Genomic DNA, 21255 nt, shown 5'->3' with positions numbered 1-21255 from the left:
AGTCCCACTGGCCTGGAAAAAAAACACTTACAAAAAATCCTTCATTCCATCTGCTGTAACCATCCTGAACAACTTTAAATGATACATTGCACACTTTTAGCACTTTTAAACACCTCATTTGTTTTTTATTGTGTAAATGTGTCTTGATGGGAATGTGTGAATGTGTTTGTGAGCCTGTCAAAGGAGAATTTCTCTCACCATTGGGGACAGACAAAGTTTTCTATTCTATTCTATTCTATTCTATTCTATTCTATTCTATTCTATTCTATTCTATTAATCACTAATCACTCTCACTCTCTTCAAAAGGGATTCAGAAAAAGTCACAAGTATAATTGGGACAAAAAACCCCACAAGAAATGGATGGCAAAAATTATAGAACGACTTTAAAAGCCTGAAATGTCTAGAATTTCTGAAAAAAAAAATCAAATACAGTTGGTAAAAACATGCCAAACTACTTACGAAGAGGTAAAATGGTTAAAACTTCTAAAATGTAAAAATTATGAGCCAGGGCCGGCCCGGGCTTCAGAGGCGCCCTAGGCGAGCCCGAGACGAGCGCCCCTTGGGAGCGTGTTTTTCGAGCGGTCCCGACATTTGTTGAGCGGGGGGGGGGGGTGCGCTGAGGAGCGATGCCGAACAATACCGATGAGTGCCGGGCAGCGCCGAGGACGAGGAGCGCAGTGCGTCGGACCGCTGCACAGCGGGGCACACGGAACACAGAGCGTCGTGGCGCCCCTTGTACGACCGCGGCGCCCCCCTCGGGACGTGGCGCCCTAGGCGGCCGCCTAGTTCGCCTATGCCTAGAGCCGGCCCTGTTATGAGCAAATAAAAGCTGGAAAGGAGGAGCAAAACTGTTAAAATCAGGTACAAAATAAGTTAAAGGTAATAAAATGTTCACTATTCTGAACTGTAATTAAAACTTCATAAAAGCATCATAAGATATAGTGTTTGTATGTGCATCAAAACTCTATATGAAACTTCATAAACTGTATTAGCCTCATTTTAAAGGTCAGATTTGCCGCTCCAGACTGACTAATTTGGTGGAAAGTCAAAAAAAAAAATGTCTGTTTTGGTTATAAAGGTTGCAGACTCCTGACCTATACAATAGTTTCTGCCTGATTTTCTCAGAGACAGACCCTTAAAATCTTTTCTTCTTTATTTGAATAAGTGCAGGAGGTTTCAAACACAATCTAGGTGATGGTGGAGTGGTGGTGGAGGCTCTTGATGACGTCATCTTTCTTTCTTGATGAATGATGATGTCATCCGTCACCAGAATCTCTTGTGCTCTTGTGAGGCACAGCTACAAACACTTCTGCTTTTACTTCAGTCCGTGAAGACGTACGAGAGAGAGACCGTGAAAGAGCAGTCAGAGCAAGCACAGAAGCCTGATAGACACGTTCAGCAGGAGAGAGAGAGAGAGAGAGAAAATGAGTGTGTTTGAAGAAGCGAGACAGTGTCCATATTGGGATCTTCAAAATCAAATCCAGGATCTGCGGGAGCAGATGGATACCTTTAACTCGGTATTTAAAGACATGGTACTGAACCAGTCAAAAATATCAGTCTTGGCTGACCACATTCTGAAGAAATGCAGTGAATCAGAAACTCAGGTGGATTCACATAGGACACAATGTGTGCATTCACAGGAGGGACTGAAGTTTGGTGATGATGTCCATGATGCCAAATCTGAGTTCAAGGAGGAAAGACTTTCTCAAGATAAAGTCCAAGAGGTTCAATATAGAAAGGACAAAGTAAAGTCACACTTTAAAAGGAAAATATTGAAGCTCTGAGAGGAGAGAGAGGCCATGAATGAGCAAAACGCTGTTCTTAAAGCTGAGGTGGCCCAGCTGAGAGAAGAGGTCCAGAAGACACAGAGAGAAAATGAAAGTCTCCGGAAAGATCAAGAGAAGAAAAAGGCCCAGTAAGAAGATTTCAAAAGACTTTTTGGCAGTTCTCTGGAGGAACTCCAAATGTGGCGTTCCAGAAGGGACGAAACACAATCGAAAATACTGAAACTACAACAGGAGAAGGAGGCCTTGAATGAGAATTTCAGAAGACTTCTTCAAAGTTTTTGGGACGAACTCCAAACGAAGCAGTACAGATGGGATCAGAATGAATTACAGTATCAACAAAAAAATATATCAGCTGGAGTTACCAGAAAAAAGAGCTGAAAGAGGAGTGTGAGGAGGAACAGGAGGAGGAGGAGCAGAAGGAGGGAAGGTCAGTAGCCATGTCTCCCTAATGTAAGTGAAGAAAGTGGGAGTGTGTGTGTGTGTGTGTGCTTGCGTGCAATTTTGGTAAAGGTGTGGCTCTGTTTTTAGTTTAGTTTAGTTTAGTCTGGTTTTGGTTTTTATTTTAATATATATTAACTTTTGGTTTTAATATTATAATATTGTAACGCACTTTGTATTTTTTTGTGATATGAAAAGCGCGTTATAAATAAAGATTGATTTGATTTGATTGTTTTAGAAGTAATGACCCTTGAAGAAAAAGAACACAAGTCCAGCTTCCCAAAAATTGGGCCATGGAGAAGCAGAAAGGGTTTGCTGCACAACTGAGCACAAAACCGGGCGGAGACATTTTTCAAGAAGCCACAGGATGATGCTCAGGAGAAAACCTTGAAAGACGGTCCTTACAGCTCAGCTGGTGCTGTACAGGGAGAGTCACAAGCCCATGAGAGGGGATAGAATAAAGACAGAATTTGAAATTCACAAAGAAAATAGAAACACTAATTTAAAAAACAAAAAAACAACGAATGGCTGTTTTTAAGGTGGTCCCAAGCATCTTCCTTTTTTTCTGCTGCACTTCCACTCCTGGACAGGTGGTGGCAGCAGACTCCACGGCTCAGACAGAGTCGCCGCTCTCAGCCAGCAGAAGGAAGCCTGTCAATATTTACAGCGATCAGCATTACAGAAGCGGAGGACATGTGTGCTGGTGGAAGGTCAGTGCAGCTCCGATTTTCTTGATTTTCTCCTTAACACAGGGAAGTCTTTCAGTTTCGGAGAGACTACAGCTTATAAAGAATGAAAGCCTTTCACGACCTTGCCGCTTGAACGAGTGGATGGCATCTGCGAACCTGTCGAGCATCATATGACCTCCCAACACTCCCAAACTGCAGTTTGACTGAAGAAAAAGATCGATCCTCAGCTTGGATGTTACACATGTGCATCTTCGTTAACCATTAAAACTGCTGCCGTGTCTTAGTTATCCTTTGCAGCCTGTGTTCAAGTTGAATGCAGCTTGTTAAAACCAGAACTGTCAGAAATAGACATCAAGACAGCTGCAGATGTTTGTGTGAAATCTGTATTGATTACAAAGACATTATAAAGTACAGCATTTTTATTTAACTTCACTGTTTTCAGCTCCAGCAGCCTTCATCCTGAGATTGTTGCTGAGATCTGAGGCTGCTTCTTCATCATGGAGGTTTTAAGTTTCCTCAGTCCTGAGGTCAGTGGATTTTCTGTGACTCTGAGCCTCGTCCTCATTTTTCTCGGGCTCCTTTACTGGTGAGTAAAAGTCAGTTCGCCTATATATGTATTGTTGTACCACGATAAAGCCAGTTAAAGTCTGCTTTGTGGCAAAATACACACTTGAACGAAAGAGATTAACATCCAGTATTGTTTCCTTTCTACTTTTAGGTATTCTGTGTACCCTTTTTCAATCCTGTCTCGATGTGGCATCAAACATCCAAAGCCAATACCTTTCTATGGGAACTTATTCATGTTTCGAAACGTAAGATACTCTGCTGTACCATGCTACTTGTACAACTTGAGTTGTTTCAGTACAATCCCAATATTACTTTGATCTCCATTGTTTGAGAAGGGATCTTGTGTGTTTTTTCAGGGTTTTTACAAACCTCTCAATGAGCTGATAAAGACACACGGCAGAGTCTGTGGGTAAGAGGAAACCACTCCAGCATTTGAAAGTCGTCGTCAGTCCAGTCATCCACTCATGTGACACACGTGGTGTATCCAGGTATTATTTAGCCCGGAGGCCGGTGGTGGTGGTTGCAGACCCTGACATGCTCAGACAAATCATGGTCCGGGACTTCAGCAGCTTCCCAAACAGAATGGTGAGAAGACAGCTGAAGCCCGTTGCGCGCAGCGTGAGCCTGACTCGATACAGATGATGTGTGTTCCTGGCTTTCTTTGCAGACTGTGCGGTTTGCCACCAAGCCCATGTCTGACTGTCTACTCATGTTGAAGAACGAACATTGGAAGAGAGTGCGCAGCATCCTCACCCCGACCTTCAGCTCGGCGAAGATGAAAGAGGTGAGATTAGAATTCTTTTCCAATGATGCAAACATAGCTGTTACCAGGAGCAGGAGCAAAAAAACACAACAACAGAATATTTTTAGATTTGCTGGTGAATTGATCTTAAAGTGTGATCTGATTTTCATGAGATGTAAGCATACAAAAAATAAGTTGTTTCATCTAAAACCACACAAACACTTAACTCCTGTAAGTCGGCATGTGGATTCATGCCTTCAGCAGCAGATATTTGGAATTAGCAAACTCGTCGATGAAATAAAATTTTTGCAAAGTTTATATCTCCTTTATACAAAGCTTTGTAACCATACCAAGTAAAAACAAAATGCTCCAAAGTCTCTCTCATGGTTGACACAGTGCTGTGTCTGCCTTCTTGTTTGTGGAAATCTTCCGTTTGTGTTTGGTTGCAGATGGTTCCTCTTATCAACACAGCTGCCGATGCCTTGATGAGGAACTTGAATGCCCGCGCTGAATCAGGAGAGGCCTTTGATATCCACAAGTAATCCCTCTCTCTCTCAGTGAGCAGAGTTTGAGCTTCATCTGTTTCTGGGATCTCGGTTTCAGTTCTTCGTGATATCTCTCTTCTCAGGTGTTTCGGTTGCTTCACTATGGATGTCATCGCCAGCGTGGCGTTCGCCACTCAGGTGGACTCACAGAACAACCCGGATGACCCATTCGTTCACCACGCACAGATGTTCTTCAACTTTTCTTTCTTCAGACCCATCTTCTTGATTCTCAGTGCGTTAAAAGTATTTTCTTGCATCTGACAGATTTTCACAACACATTCATCAAAACCTGGTTATCTTCCTCAATGATATCTTCGTGGGAAATGTTCCGTTTTTCATTGTTTAACACAACTGCATCAGTGTTTCATGGGTGTGTTCTGCCTTTGTCTGAAACGGGTCTTTCAGGTTGAAACTACATCAACAGATTTGTCTGCTTGTGTGTCCAGTTGCATTTCCTTCCATCTTGGCTCCGTTCGCAAGATTCTTACCCAACAAAAAGCGAGATGAAATGAATCAGTTCTTCATTAACAGCATTCAGAGGATCATCCGGCAGAGGGACGAACAGCCTCCTGAGCAGGTCAGTCTCTCCTTCAGGGAACCATCTCCTGTGTTCAGTAGCCTTAAATGGAGTCTCGTGAGTTTTCTGTCTCTGATTATTAGAGATCGTTTCACGTGGAATAGGTTTTTCTCTTGTGATGACATTTCTGATATTCATTTTTTTCCCTCATAGAGGCGTCGAGACTTCCTTCAGTTGATGTTAGATGCTCGAACCAGCAGAGAGAATGTGTCTGTGGAGCACTTTGACACAGCCAACCACGCTGAGAGTGATCAGAGGAACCAGCAGACACACACACCCTGCGATCAGGAGGCCGGCCAGCCTCACTCACAGGAGCCACCTGCCAGGCGTTCGCAGAAGAAGATGATGACCGAGGACGAGATTATCGGTCAAGCTTTTGTCTTCCTTCTGGCGGGCTATGAAACCAGCAGCAACACGTTAGCGTTCACCTGCTATCTCCTGGCCTTACATCCCGAATGCCAAAGCAAAGTACAGCAGGAGGTGGATGATTTCTTCACAAGACATGTGAGTGGGTTATATTCTGATGGCTTTGTTTGTGACATTAGATGACATGTTTTTATTGTGCTTCCTGTTTTAGAGCTCGCCAGATTACTCAAATGTCCAGGAGCTGAAGTATTTGGACATGGTTGTAAGTGAAGCATTACGCCTCTACTCTCCTGCATTCAGGTAAATGAAGGTCACTCTGGACGCTCAGCAAGTCCATCAAACACAGAGAGGCCAACAACCTCACTCACTCACATTAACACTTCGGGGCTATCAGTCACAAACTAACCTCACGAGCAGAACATGCAAAGTCATGGAATTTGAACCCATTTCTTCTGGCTAATCACTGTTTGTGTGTAGTTATTTGTGCTTTTTGTATTTGCACTGTGATTTGTGCATTCACAATGTGTGTGTAACCTGTGTAAATGGATTTGAGCATGTTTTGTGAAGCATGAAGGTGAATGTCTCTGTCTTCACCTATCACCTTCACCTATATACAAATACATGTAGCCATAAACCAAAGGACAGAGTAAAGTTCCAAATGCTGGATCTATACTTGCAAACACAGTTCACAACACAACTTTAACACCAAGTTGAACATTGACTTGTTCACAGTTGGATGTGGGTCAGGTGCATGTTGTTATCGTGGTGAACAGGCTTCTCTCGCTGCAAACATTTCATTTCTTTTTGTGTGGATTTGTTCTCCCTATGCATGTGAGGGTTTCTCTGTCTTCTCAGGTTTCTTTTCACAGTCCAAAAACATGAATTTGTGGTTCATAAGATTCTCAGAAATCTGGACAGGATAAGCACATGTCCTCTGTAGTAAAATCCTGACAGGATCTGCTTTCATGTGGGACTTCCAACTACATGTTTTATGGCTTTGAAGATGTAAATAGTATTTAATGAAAAAAATCTATCAATGGTATAGCAATGTATGTGAACTTCAATGCTTCTTTGCACTGAGACATAGATTTAAAGTTGTAATTCTTTATATATTATAAGTAGAAATATTTAGTTGAAAGAGGCTTTTACAAATTTTCACAGTAAACGTCTTTGCTTCCGTCTGAACCAGATATGCACGGGACATTGACCAGGACTGCATCGTGAACGGCCAGTTTCTCCCTAAAGGAGCGACCCTGGAGATCCCTGCAGCTTTTCTCCATCATGACCCGGAGCACTGGCCCGAGCCCGAGAAGTTCATCCCTGAAAGGTATTTTAATTCTATCCGTATGGGACACACAGGATGACACGTGGAGTACTCAGAGACAGATCAGAAAATATTAACCAGGATTTAATTCGATGAGTGCTTCTAATGCTTCCAAAAATCTTAACTTTTTTTTTTTTTTTTTTCTCTCCACAGGTTTACACCTGAGGCTAAAGCCAGTCGACATCCTTTCGTATACTTGCCCTTTGGCGCCGGGCCTCGCAACTGTGTGGGAATGAGACTTGCACAGCTGGAAATCCGAATTGCTCTGGTGCATCTGTTCCACAGGTTCAGCGTCGTCGCCTGCTCCGAGACCAAGGTTTATTTTCCTGCCACTGCTTTAGAAAGCTGTGCCTCCCTCTTCATGGAGAGGGAATTGATTTTAATTTAAACTAAACAGTTTAAAATACTCGTCTAATATTAGATATTGTAATGTTTTGAGATGCTGTTTTATTATTTGAGAGAGAGTTTTCAAAAATGAATGAATGAATGAATGAATGAATTTATTTGTTTCAAACATGCAAACCATAATTCAAAATTGAAAAGTCATCTAAATAGCGACTTTGTAAAGCAGACATCAATCAAAACAGACATCAATTCAAACAAAATATACCAAACATAGAGAACATAGATGCCATCCTACATGTCTGAAAAGGAGTGGGAAGAAGCAGAGCTTATTTAATCCCACCCCCTCTCCCAATTGAAACTTATCATTATCAGTTTCCTGTGTCAGATCAGTAACATATCATAAATTCCAAAGACAAAGAAAACATCTTCAAATTAGTTGATTTCCTTAAGGTTGTAATTCTTTAGTATCGATTCTTTTATTTTTTTCTTAAATATCCTCATGCTTGAACATTTTTTCAGATCTGGACTTAAGTTGTTCCAAAGTTTTACACCTGAAACGGAGACACAAAAGCTTTTCATGCTTTTCATGCTTTTCAAAAATGAAAAAAAAAACTTGAAATTGTGTTATAGATCACAAATATTTGGAAGTGAACTGAATAGATGCTGTAGAAACTTTTAGTAATCATTGGTTTGGGGGAAATTATGCAGATAATATTGAGATTCAAACAGTCTACAGCTATTAAGGTGCATTTAAATTGATTGATTTCTTGAATTTGTAATTAAAAATATATGTCAACTTAAAAGTTGACAGAATTCCTGTAATGTGAATTTTTGTGTTGCCAGTTATGACCATAAGTAATTCATACGAATGCACTGTCTTTATTGTAAATCAAAACTGAGGAGCACATCTTTTCTTTTTTCAGGTTCCCCTGGAACTAAAGTCAACAAACACTCTCGGACCTAAAAACGGGATATTTGTGAAAATTGAAAAGAGAAATGTGGCGGAGGACCAACTGACCTCCTCACCTGGAAGCTCACCGTGATAGACGGTGACAGGAAACATGTTGACCCATCCAGCAGTCTGTAACGGTGCCTGTGGTTGAAGAGTGTTCTCTGATTTTCTTTTTTTTTCTTGATTCAAAAGAAATGTTCCTTGGTTATTAAAGCCCTCGACACAACGAGGAAAATGTTGCTGCTTTGGTCAGTGACGAGCGTCGGAGGGTAGCGGGATGTGCTCTTCAGATTTTTAATGAAGATGTAACAAGCATGCTTTATCAAGCAGGGTGTCAGACATATGGTCCGTGGGCCAAAAGCAGCCTGGAAACAGACTCCAATCTGGCCTGTCAAACCACCAACTGAATTTTATATCATCACTATCGACTTTATGTTGAGATTGGAGTCATTTTTGGTCGCAATTTTTTGTTTTTTTTTTGTATACAATTTTCATGATGTTACCACAAGGAAAGGCTTAATTTTAAAAGGTTGGTATGGCAATACTTTACCAATCAAAATCATTTGAGAACAAATTGTGCAGTTCGTCCGCGGCCCCTGAACTGAGATGTGTTTGACACTCCTGGCTTGGACTGTTCTGGAACAGCAGGCAGTGCATTCCAGTTGTCTGCAGGTTATTCCTTCACCGTCACTCAGTGCGGCTATTTAACTTAACACCATTGTGTTCCACACCTTCAGCATCACATGATTCCCTGGAAGCACGTTTAACAGTCATTCCAGGTTTCCAGTGCAGACCTGGAGCAGAATCTGTTCTCATTTACAGTTTAACCAGATCTTGCATCTCCGTGGTGGATCCACTGAGAAATGTTACGAGATATCTTTATCTTTAACTTTAATGCTGCTATCTTGACTTAGGAGGAAGAGTTTAAGTTCTCAAAGGGATTATCTTTTTTTGTTCTTGGAGAAATTTGTACATTTTCTGAGCACTGATGTTTTCTTTCCTCTGGTTACTTTTTTTTATTAGAGTCTAAAAAAACATTTAATAACCCCTATGAAAGAACTCCAGGGTTTTAAAAGGGGCATTTTTGCATATTTGAATCAGTTTTTGCTTTTGAGTGATTGAGAAAATGGAAGTCTGACTTGAATGTATCTTCACTGATTAATAATTCTTATTTCTGTATGAAATATAAACTAATTCCATTTTTGAACAAAGAGTTGGATTAATCGTCAACTGAAATTCTTCTGTATTATTTCCATGAGAGAAATAAAGCTGGTGAAATGAAAGGAGCTTTATATGGAGTTGTTTTGTTCTGGGTCTGCAGTCTGTCTGCTGTTCATTTGTCTGTGACAAATATAGTTTCTCACATGAAATTCTCCTTTTCCTGTAACACAGTATCAAACTTGAAAGACTAATCCTGAGATGAGAGTGAAAAATGCCAGTTTCCCTTTTTGGAGACGTTCCCTCCACTACTTTAACTTTTGGGTTAAAAAAAACTAAAAAAAAAAGCTCATATTCATCTAATTCATCTGATCTAATCTCTCATCTAATCGGGAAAAACCACAATCAAGGATAAAATACAGTAACTCAGTTGCAATTTGGAATATTTGTCGATATAGCTTTATTTTGTGACATATTTATTCCATATCTGAACATGTGATCTGTTCTCGTGCCTCACATTCAACAGTTTATTCTGATTCCATCTCACTGGGTCATTCAGTTTGTCACACTAAAGCTCTAGAAAAATATTTGAACACCGAATCAAAATACACATTTTATTAAAATGATCTCTACCTGTCAGCCTCTAAGATGTGAATATATCTGTAGTGATGATTCAATGCTGTAACAATGCTGGTCTCCCTGCTCTGATTCAAAATGAAGAGATATCTGAAAGGATTTTTCTTCATTGATTACTCCTCAAACTACCAACTCGTCCACGAGTTGCCCACATGAGAACTGAGGAGAACGGGTTTTTCTTTTAGGAGTACTTGATGAGATATTCAGGATAAATCTGCTGTTTTCGAAGATGACATAAATGCTGGGGTCGCTGACGGAGTCCACGCAGCTGTCGTAGAGATCTCTGCTGCCCCCTTTGGGCGGCGGCCGGACGTAGCTGCTGCTCCCCTTGGTGTAGGCCCCCACCAGCACCAAGGCGACAAACATGGTCCTGTTCAGGCCCGACGCCTTGGCGAATCTGTTCGGTGTTTTTTTTTTAAATCTATTTACTGTGCTACCAAATGAAAATCTTGATTTAAATCGATTTAATTAAAAAAAAGAAAATCGACTTCTCAGGGCCGCCAGGGTTTCCCTCAATGCTTTACAGGCCTGGCGGGCTGCCAGGCTTTACTTGCCCCCCCCCCCCCCCCCCCCCCCCCGTTTTTTATTTATTTATTTATTTTTGTAAATATGTTTTTTTATGAGCCAAAACAGCGATACCAAAGATGGTCTCGAGAGCTTTTAGTGGCATCTGGTGATACGGCTGCAATGGCGACACCTTATGGACCCTCTTTTCGTCTGATTTTGTGTGCAGTCATTGCAACAAGTGTGTTTAACTTTCCATGAAGAATGGACCCTCTTTCCTCTGGCGTTGTGTGCAGCCATTGAGGTGCGTTTTGCTGTTAGCAGGTATGTTTTCACTTATTATTTTATTGTTATTGTATTTTTCTGTGATTGTTCTTGTAAATAATTTATCTTCTGATTGTGTTTTTTATAGTTTGACGGTGACGAATAATAAATGTCAGCTGTGTGGAAAGCTATGGCGTGATCATTGTAACCGGAGGGAGAAATAGTCAAACTCAGTGCCTTGGATAAAGTCAAACTCAACTGCCTGGGATGAAGTCGACCTCAGCTGCGTGGGATGAAGAAGTGGAAGTCTGACCGGCATTCTGTTCGCACGTGCTCAACGAAGGAGGAACTGCGACAGCTCAAGAAGGGAATTCAGATAAGCCTGGACACGTCAGTTCACCCGTTTTTCTTTCATTAGAGTCCATAAGGCAGACACTTAAGTTTGTGTTCTGAAAGGGACATAAGGGAGCGGATAACAACAAGGAACTGTGTGTAGCCTACATTATTGTTTTACACAAGAAAAGACACAAGGGGAATTGTTGATGTTTGTTGATTTTATTATCCATTTATAGTAATATTGCTTGAAAGAAGATAAATCTGTTTCATTATTTTGAAGACTAAGATAAATGTGTCAACATTTCAGTTTATGTATTTAGTAGTTTAAAGGGCCGGTACACCCCCCTTATTGTTTGTTTATTATTCAAGTTATTTGAAGGTTATTGTTGATAACAAGCTATCTAACTGTGAGAATAAGCATAAATGGTGCTTTATTCTGGATTTAAGATATTTTTTCAAGATCTAAAAGGAAAGTGAAGCCAAGTAAGCTATTTATGTGGTAGTAATAGCACTCCACTACTTTCTAGTCAAGTTCATGATAACTGAAGTGGTTAAAAATGTCACAAGGAAATCAAACTGAGCAGATAGTTGACACAGAAGAACATGTATCAGAAACAGATCACATGGATCAGACAAAGCATTTCACTGAGCAGCCTAAAGATCTACCACGCCGAAGTGAAAGAGAGCATACGCTTACAGAGAAAGGAAAACTCCAGTTGGACAAACTAAAAGGGCTTCTATGTCGCTTTGAAAGCAGTTATGATCGCTGGAATACTTTAACTAAGGTGGCTAAAAAATCAGTGATCAGACAGGATCCTAATGATACTCTTCAAGAACACATCAGCAGTATTCAAATGGTGCTTTCTGAACTGAATCCAGTTTATGACGACTATCGAAAGCTGGATGGCCCACCTCAGGAAATGTGCCGCAAGATGGACAACTGCATATCCATCACTCACCAAGTAGTGAAGAATACTCAATCTCAAATAGAAGGAAATGATGAAGATTTACTTTGGCCTGATGCACCATCTGTATTTGCAACTGCAGTCTGCAGTCGTTCAAAGTCAATCACTGGGGGCGATAGTGTTCGCACAACTCAATCAGAAGCCAAAAGAAAAGAAGCCGCTGCTACACGAGCTGTATTACAAATAATGTCTGAGCAAGACGAACATCAAGAGAAGCTACTAGCACTTGAAACGGAGAATAGGTTGATAGTCGCAGCCCAAGAAGCAGAAGCATTAAACCGTCGTATGCGCGCTGAAAAGGAAGAAGCAGAACGTCGTCAAAAAGATGTCGAACATAAGTTAGAAGAAGCTTCACTCTTAAAGAAACAGCAAGAAGAGAATGTGGCAAGACAGAAGTCTGTAGAGGATTTAAAAAGAGAACGAGAGCGCTTAGAGGAGTTGAAACGACTAAATGCAGCTAAAGCAAGGCTTCAAGTCTATGATGAAGCAGAGTTCAATCCAGACCAAGGATTCAAACCACAGCACTCAGAATCACCCAAAGTGAAGCGAGTAGCCATGTATGACACTCCTGTGTGTCATCACACCCAATCTCCGTATGAAGCTCCAGAGACAACTCCAAGTAACGCTACACGAGAAGACACAGGAGGGCTTGTGAAGGTTTTGGCTGAGGACATATCAGCTAACAGCCTTCCCATCCCAGAGCCCGCAATCTTTACGGTGATCCACTTAAATTCAGACACTGGAAGTCATTCTTTCAGACACGGATTGAGAGGAAGAACATCCCAACCACGGAGACACTCTTCTTCCTTCAGAAATATGTTGGAGGCGGAGATAAAGAAGCTATAGAGGGCTACTTCATGGCTGATTTTGATGATGCATATCAAGCAGCATGGAACCTGCTCGACCAAAGATACGGTAAACCTTTCGTAATTGCCAAGGCTTTCCGTGACAAACTACATTCCTGGCCTATGATCGCCTCAAAGGAGAGTGGTGAATTGAGGAAATTTGTGGACTTCTTGCGTAGTTGTGAGTCGGCGATGACAAGAAATGTCAGTCTAACTACCGTATTGGCCCGAATATAAGACAATGTTTTTTTCCAGAAATTGCATCCTCAAAAGTGGGGTCGTGTTACAATCGCGGACTTACGGTAGATGGTCAATACCCATCCGCGCCGCTAGATGGAGCCAAAGTATCACTGACCAGAGAGCGAGTGGAGCGATGAAATGAGATCAAATGATCTGATGAAAAATGGCGGATCATCTGGAACAAAGGGGCTCGAACGCTGGACAACTGAGCAAACAACAGAGGCGAAGTTATGATACCAACTTTAAACTGATGGTGATCAACGCAGCAGAGTCATCAAACTACTGCCAAGCCGCCAGGAGATCTGGTGGAGCAGAGCGCCTCGTTCTTATTGGAGAGCACAGAAAAAAAAGAGAAAAGCTTCCCGTGGTCCCGAGAGCGACGCTTCAGAGACTGATAGAAGGGTGAGTGAATACGTCACTGAAAAACGGAAAGACAGAATGTCCACCACCAGAGCCTGATTCAGCTGAAGGCACTGGAAAGTTATTTCCATCATTTATGCAGTTTGGACCCCTTGAGCCTTCTTATTTTTTCATTTTATATCTCGTGAAATGTTATCTCAGTAGTGAGTTTTTGAGTTCATAATAATTGTATAATAAAAATTTCTTTTATGGGTGACCTTATTGTCTTCAGCATTTTTTGTTTTTTTCACAAAATGATCTTTGAAAAATAGTGTTATAATCGGAGTCGTCTTATATTCGGGCCAATACGGTATACTCAATGATGAAATCGAAAATCAGAAGCTCAGTGCCAAGCTTCTGGATTGGCTGTGCACCAGGTGGAATCGCAAGGCCACTGAATATCAACTGGAGCAAGACAAGTTTCCAAGCTTCAGCTACTTTGTCACATTTTTGTCGATGGAAGCGAGCACCGTATGTAATCCTATCACATCATACCAAGCAATATATCAAAGTGGACCTGAGAAGGGAAAGGTCAAGAATCCGACTGAGGAAGGACTCAGAAAACGATCTGTTGGAGCTCAGGCTTTCACGACAAGCACGAGTGAAAGGAACACATTCACATGCACGTTTTGTAAGAAAGCAGGGCATAGCATACACAAATGCAACAAATTTATATAAGAGCCAGTCAAAGACAGAGTTAAACACATCAAGAGTGAGAAGTTATGCTTCTGCTGCTTAAAACCTGGCCATCTATCTAAGAACTGTGAGACCTGCTTAAAGCGACATCCCACATGCTTACACGCAGATCGTTCAAAGAAAGAACAAGAACCACAAGAAGAACAACAATCAAAGAGAGAGTACAAAGATGTGAACGCAAGCAAAGAAAGGAAATCTCTATCGACACAGCAAAGGGATGACATCGCAGAAGCCATAATCCACAGCCACAGAGTCGTTCAAGATAGCAAAAGCACCCAGACAGCAGCAATAATACCAGTCTACGTCAACGTCTACTGACTCTAACAATGAAGTTCTTGTCTGTGCTCTTTTAGACTCGCAAAGTGACTCTTCCTTCATCTTAGAAGAAGTAGCAGATCATCTGGATGCCAGTACAGAACAAGTAAAGTTGAAGTTATCCACGATGTCATCACAGAAGACGATTGTGCACTGTAAAAGGCTCAAAAACCTGCAAGTGAGAGGCATATTCTCAGAGGAAAAGATCACAGTTCCAACAACATACACACGTGAGTTCATCCCTGCTAACAAGAAACACATTCCTACCCCTGAGAGTGCCAAAGCATGGCCTCACCTGGAGCATCTTACAGAAAGTATCGCTCCGCCAATGGATTGTGAGATTGGTCTACTGATTGGCTATCATTGCCAGCGAGCACTCATGCCAAGAGAGGTTGTGTGTGGAGAAAAGAATCAGCCATTTCCACAGAAGACCGACCAAGGGTGGAGCATTGTGAGCTACGGTGACCCCGGTGAGCATGATGATGATGATGATGATGATGATGATGATGCAATCGGAGTTAGTCACCGCATCATTGTACGACAAGTCACACCTGTGCCCAACCCGGCAGTCCACCTCAAAAGTGAAATCCACTTTGTAACACTCGGATCCAGGAGGTTGTTACTCCAGGTGATGTCTTGAAGGTACTGGATGTCTTGAAGGTACTGGAGTCCGACTACAGTGAAAGTTGGAGAGGAAACACCCGTCTCCCAAGAGGATCTCCACTTCCTTACCCAGTTAAAGGAAGGAATCAGACACAAACAAGATGGTCATTATGAAATGCCCCTGCCCTTTAAACAAAACAGACCAAATCTTCCCAACAACAAGTCATGTGCTGGGGACTAGCTTTCCGGGGTGACAGCCACAAGTTTGGGGACACCAACAGTGGAAATTATTTGGGCAGCATGGAGCTGATCAGCCAGTTTGATCCCTTTTTAAAAGCTCACATTGAAAAATATGGAAACGCGGGCAAAGGAACTCCATCCTACCTCTCTCTGAATGTGTGTGAGGAATTCATACAACTGATGGGACAGAAGGTGCTGGATGAAATTATCAACAGAGTGAAAATAGCAAAGTATTTTGCTAAAAGTGTGGACTCTACACCTGATATCACACATGTGGACCTGCTGACTTTCATTCTGCTATGTGTGGTATGTGTCACCAGAGGGCTGTATAGAGGAGCGCTTTATAAAGTTCCTCCCCATTGAAAGCCATACAGGAGAAGCACTGTTCAACTCAGTTGTGAGTGTTTTGGAGGAGATGGGCATTGACATAAATAACTGTAGAGGGCAGTGTTATGACAATGCGAGCAACATGTCAGGGGCCTACAAAGGTGTGCAGGCATGCATAAAGCAGCTGAGAGAAAAAGTAAAGACTTCCAAAAGATGTTATCAGAGTTCTCAGGATGAACTCCAAAAGTGGCAGTCCAGAAGGGATGAAGCTGAATCCCGATTTAAAAGGAAAATATTGAAGGCACGAGAACAGAGAGAGGCCATGAATGAGCAGAACACCATTCTTCATGCTGAGGTGGCCCAGCTGAGAGAAAAGGTCCAGAAGACAGAGAGAGAGACAACAAAAGCCTGAAGCAAGCTCAAGAGAAGGAAAAAGCCCGAAAAGAGGATTTCAAAAGACATAAGAGTTCTCTGTTGGAACTCAAAATGTGGCACTCCAGAAGGGACAAAGTACGAGAGGAGAGAGAGGCCATGAATGAGCAAAACGTTATTCTTAAAGCTGAGGTGGCCCAGCTGAAAGAAGAGGTACAGAAGACAGAGAGAGAGAACAAAAGTCTGCAGGAAGTTCAAGAGAAGGACAAAACCCAAAAAGAGGATTTTGAAAGACTTCATCACAGTTCTCTGGATGAACTCCAAGACTGGCAGTCCAGAAGGGATGAAGCAAACTCCCGTTTAAAACAGAAAATATTGAAGGCATGAGAAAAGAGAGAAGCTATGAATGAGCAAAACGCTGTTCTTAAAGGGATACTTCAACATTTTGTCAAATTGGCCCATTTTAGCGCAACTCCTTAGTCATTTCGAACAGCATACTTACTTTTTTTGTGAGCGTGAGCTATTGTTTATCCAGAGGTGAGTCGGAGAAGGTTTTCGGGACGGACACAATGGAAGTGGATGGTATTTTTGGTTCCCCTGGTCAAACTCATCAAATACACAATACAACAACCCCAAAACACTTTGGTGGACACGTTAAAATCCGCACATTCACTACGTTGTGAAATATTAATGCAAAATTACCAGATTGAGTTGTTTATATGAAGATTGCTAAGACAGAACTACTTACTAAACATGGCGTCTGGGCGTAGTGATTTCAAAAGAAAAAGTAGTTCCCAGTATTTGCTTCAGTGTCGTAACGCTACAATATTATTTGTTGGTGTTCCACAGTGTAGTGAATGTGCGGATTATAACGTGTCTGCCAAAGTGTTTTGGGGTTGTTGGATTTTGTATTTGATGAGTTTGACGAGGGGAACCAAAAATACCATTCACTTCCATTGTGTCCATCCCGAAAACCTTCCCCGACTCACCTCTGAATAAACAACAGCTCGCCCTCACAAAAAAAGTAAGTATGCTGTTCGAAATGACTAAGGAATTGCGCTAAATGGACCAATTTGCCAAAATGTTGAAGGATCCCTTTAAAGCTGAGGTGGCCCAGCTGAGAGAAGAGGTCCAGAAGACACAGAGAGAAAAAGAAAGAAAGTGGCCCAGCTGAGAGAAGAGGTCCAGAAGACACAGAGAGAAAAAGAAAGTCTCCGGAAAGCTCAAGAGAAGGAAAAGGCCCAAAAAGAAGGTTTCAAAAGACTTTTTGACAGTTGTCATTATGAATTCCAAATGTGGCGTTCCAGAAGGGACGAAACAAAATCACAATTCATAATGAAAATACTGCAGCTACAACAGGAGAAGGAGGCCTTGAATGAGAATTTCAGAAGACTTCATCAAAGTTTTTGGGACAAACTCCAAACGAAGCAACACAGATGGAATAAGAAAGAATGACAGTATCAACAAAAAATGTATCAGCTGGAGTTACCAGAAAGAAGAGCTGAAAGAGGAGTGTGAGGACGGAGGAACAGGAGGAGGAGGAGGAGCAGGAGGGAAGGAGCCATGTCTCCCTAAAGTAAGTGACGGAAGTGTTAGTGTGTGTGTTTGTGTGTGTGTGTGTGTGTGTGTGTGTGTGTGTGTGTGTGTGTGTGTGTGTGTTGTGTACATATGTAGCCGTGTGGATAGGTGTAAAATGAAATACGATGATATAAACATTAACTCACAAACTGTAAACAATAACAACGCCAGCTGATATAACCAGCAACTGAACTAAAGTAGCCCCGCAGTTAAATAAGGCAGCACAAGTAGCTGGACTGAAGAGGACAGAGGCAATTTAGAAAAATATAACTTTTATTTTACAGTGTATAGATCAAATAAGACATTTCCATTTGGTTTAAAATATTTTCCGCCCAACCACTTTCACACAACAGTTTGGTTTGTTTTGTTTTTGTTTTTAGAGTGCACACTTAAGAGTCTTTGTGGAAGGCAACGGCGCCCCACGTGGTTGCTTGGCCCAAACAGTCCAGGCCCACACGGCAGGGCCAAACAATACATGTACGTCACCCTGGTTTGCTACAGTGCTCCACAGCGGCAGACAAGGAGCCAATATGAAGTGGGAGAGGAACACAAAAATCCAGAGAGGAGTACAAAATCAGAGAGAAGAGGAGGCCCTGTTCGGAAACCAAGGCGGTGCTCTGAACCAGGAGCAGCAGGAGGGAGACAAACCCCGCACTCAGCTGTAGGTCAATAAAATGTTTCACGCAAGAATGGAGAGCAATGAACTTCAAGGCAGCCCACACATACGAGACCAGAGACCACAAAACTTGCACACAGCCGCAAGGTCACCAAGCCTGAGCTAGGAATCTATGTCCAGCTGTTTTAGCGTTACAGAGAAGCGTCGCTGTCTCTGGAATCAGCTGCATAGAGTGTGGACGCCAGAGGAGAGGGGAGAGGCACAGGTGAGGCAAGTTACCCTAATCAAAGCTCCGCCGCAGCGGGATTGGTTACTCGGTGGGCACGCTGGAGGCAGAGTCCTGCACTGGGTCGGGTACCCGCAAAAACAGCTGATTTGCGGGTGGTCTTTAAAAGCTTTTTTTTTTCCCAGGTTCCGATCTGGGTGGGAAAAATAGCTTGTGGGTCGGGTTGCGAGTTGCAGACTGACTCATGAGAATCAGTATAAAATAATAATAAATTCAATAAAACAAAAAGTCAGTTGCGCAAACTACAGAAAACTATCTTGGTCATTATTAGGTGCGTTCACGATGGCAAAGCCAGAGGTAGATGGAGCTAGACGAAGTAGGCGGAGCTAGACAAAGTAGACAGCGAAATCATGGGGCAGAGTTATAAGTCTGCCTCCAACTCAGACAACCCTGCTGTCAGCAACAGAGATGGCTGAGATCGCGTTTGCGTACGTCCTCATGGAGGAAGTCGAGTTTGATGACCTTGATTATGAACTACATGCTGAACGTAACCAGAGCTCTCAATTGTGTTGTTTAAGGGCGATGGTTTGAAGGTAATACTGATATTTATGTAATGGTTCTCCGTGTTTGTGTTTCTCATGACTCCCACCGTGGGGGGTGTTTATTTATGCAAATGAAGCATGTTATCATTGATGACGAGTGGGCTCGGGTCCAATCCCCTGCCTGTATGAAACAAAGAGGTGGGCCAGGTAGCCGCGGTGAGTTGCTCTCGAGCAGCTCACAGCGGCGACCTCTGTGACCGATCTCGTTTGGGTCTCACGAGTTTTCGATGCCCTTCGATGTAGGTCCTACATAGATTCTACGTATCAGTGACGCCAGGCCAAATCTGGGCGGGGCGGCTCAAAAGTCTGAAAAGTCTGCCTCTGGCTTTCTCACGTCGAACACACCTATTTACTCTCTGAGGATCGCTTCCACTATTTTGTGACGGTCATTGGCTCAGCTGTTTAAACACGTTTCACCATCTAATAACACAATTTGTGATTGGACGAGAGCATCAAACGGTCTGCCACCGTCAAAGCGCCACTTCCAAAACAGTTAATAGCTATTTCGATATTTGAGAAATAAATGGATTAAACGTAAAACTATCACTTTGTAATGTTCCTGAAGTGTTTCCCTGATGGAATACTTTTCTCCTCGATGGATTCTAAAATATGTCACGGCTTGTAACTGCTGAACGCCGCTCAAGTCTGGACAGAAAGTAAGTCCATTACACACGTAAAGTTCCCTTTAAGAGATTCAAAGTTTAAAAGCATTAAACGTAACAAACGAGTGTTTTTACAGTTTTATGGGAGAAGAACACGCAGGGCTGATGATTCATGACTGAAGTCAGGCTTTTATTGGAAGAGCTGCTTCATTCAGGTGCGTTGTTTACTCACTGGCAACTGAACTGTGGCGATATGCTGTTCAGTATTCACACAATATGACCCAAAATGATGACTTTAAATACGGGTTACGGGTCGGGCTGCGGGTTGTGTTTCAACAGGTGGGATCGGGTCGCGGTACTAATCGGGCTGATGTGCGGGTTGCGGTTCGGTTGCGGGTTTGTACGTACCCGGGTTGGGCTGGGGCGGGTCTTGAAAATTGGACCTGTGCAGGACTCTGGCTGGAGGCGGGTGCGCGCATACCACTACACATGCTTGCAATTTTGGCGAAGGTGTGGCTCTGTTTTTATCTTAATATATATTTATTTTTGGTTTTAATATTGTAATATTGTAACATACTATGTAGTGTTTTTTGTGACATGAAAAGCGCGTTATAAATAAAGATTGATTTGATTTGATTGATTTAGAAGTAAAGACCCTTAAAAAAAAGAACACAAGTCCAGCTTCCCAAAAATGAGGCCATGGAGAAGCAGAAAGGGTTTGCTGCACAACTGAGCACAAAACCGGATGAAGACATTTTTCAAGAAGCCACAGGAAGATGCTCAGGAGAAAACCTTGAAAGACGGTCCTTACAGCACAGCTGGTGCTGTACAGGGTGAGTCACAAGCCCCTGAGAAGGAATAGAATAAAGAGAGAATATTAAATTCACTCAGAAAACAAAAATACCAATGAAAAAAACAATAAAAACCAAAAACGAATGACTGTTTTTTAAGGTGGTCCCAAGGCAGCGTCTTCCTTTTTTCTGCTGCACTTCCATTCCTGGACAGTCGGTGGCAGCAGAGTCCACAGCTCAGACAGAGTCGCAGCTCTCAGTCAACAGAAGGAAGCCTGTCAATCATTACGAGAGCTGGGATTTATGGCTCTTTGAAGGGAGCTGGCTCCTGAGGAGCCGCTCATTTGAAAGAGCCGTTCAAAAGACTGGCTCCCTGACGAACGTCACGTGACTCTATTAGAGATATTAGCCTCATTAGTGTCGAGTCAATCCATTACTTTCTGACAACTGACACGGTTACTGTCAGATATGAGTTATCTGGTGCTTGCTTTTATTTGTTTACTGACACAGATTTAAGAGATTTTTTTTTCTGATACACATTACATTGTGGCTTACCTTGCACGTTGTCCCCAGAAAAGAGCTTCAAAATGCTGCTACGTGTCCTTGAA

At 42.3% G+C, this 21255-nt stretch overlaps 1 protein-coding gene across 1 annotated transcript; it reads left to right on the top strand.

Moving 5' to 3' along the window:
- Positions 1-2878: 2878 nt before the first annotated feature.
- On the top strand, positions 2879-8741 carry LOC115392147 (thromboxane-A synthase-like). The gene is made up of 14 exons (XM_030096677.1): positions 2879-2935; positions 3357-3500; positions 3633-3726; positions 3838-3890; positions 3970-4066; positions 4149-4265; positions 4673-4761; positions 4852-5000; positions 5215-5345; positions 5499-5849; positions 5923-6011; positions 6901-7038; positions 7189-7351; positions 8304-8741. The coding sequence occupies exons 2-14, from the start codon at positions 3412-3414 to the stop codon at positions 8421-8423; spliced, it is 1680 nt and encodes a 559-aa protein (XP_029952537.1). The 5' UTR covers positions 2879-2935; positions 3357-3411; the 3' UTR covers positions 8424-8741.
- Positions 8742-21255: the final 12514 nt, after the last annotated feature.

This window comes from Salarias fasciatus, chromosome 7 (genome assembly GCF_902148845.1).
Source record: "Salarias fasciatus chromosome 7, fSalaFa1.1, whole genome shotgun sequence".
NCBI lineage: Eukaryota > Metazoa > Chordata > Actinopteri > Blenniiformes > Blenniidae > Salarias > Salarias fasciatus.
This window is presented reverse-complemented; position numbering and strand designations above follow the sequence as displayed.

Excerpts from the sequence above, each read along its gene's own strand:
- LOC115392147 (XM_030096677.1), top strand. The coding sequence starts at position 3,412 with ATGGAGGTTTTAAGTTTCCTCAGTCCTGAGGTCAGTGGATTTTCTGTG. Across the intron at positions 4,762-4,851 it reads GAGGCCTTTGATATCCACAA|GTGTTTCGGTTGCTTCACTA; the intron begins GTAATCCCTCTC and ends CTCTCTTCTCAG. Across the intron at positions 5,001-5,214 it reads ACCCATCTTCTTGATTCTCA|TTGCATTTCCTTCCATCTTG; the intron begins GTGCGTTAAAAG and ends TTGTGTGTCCAG.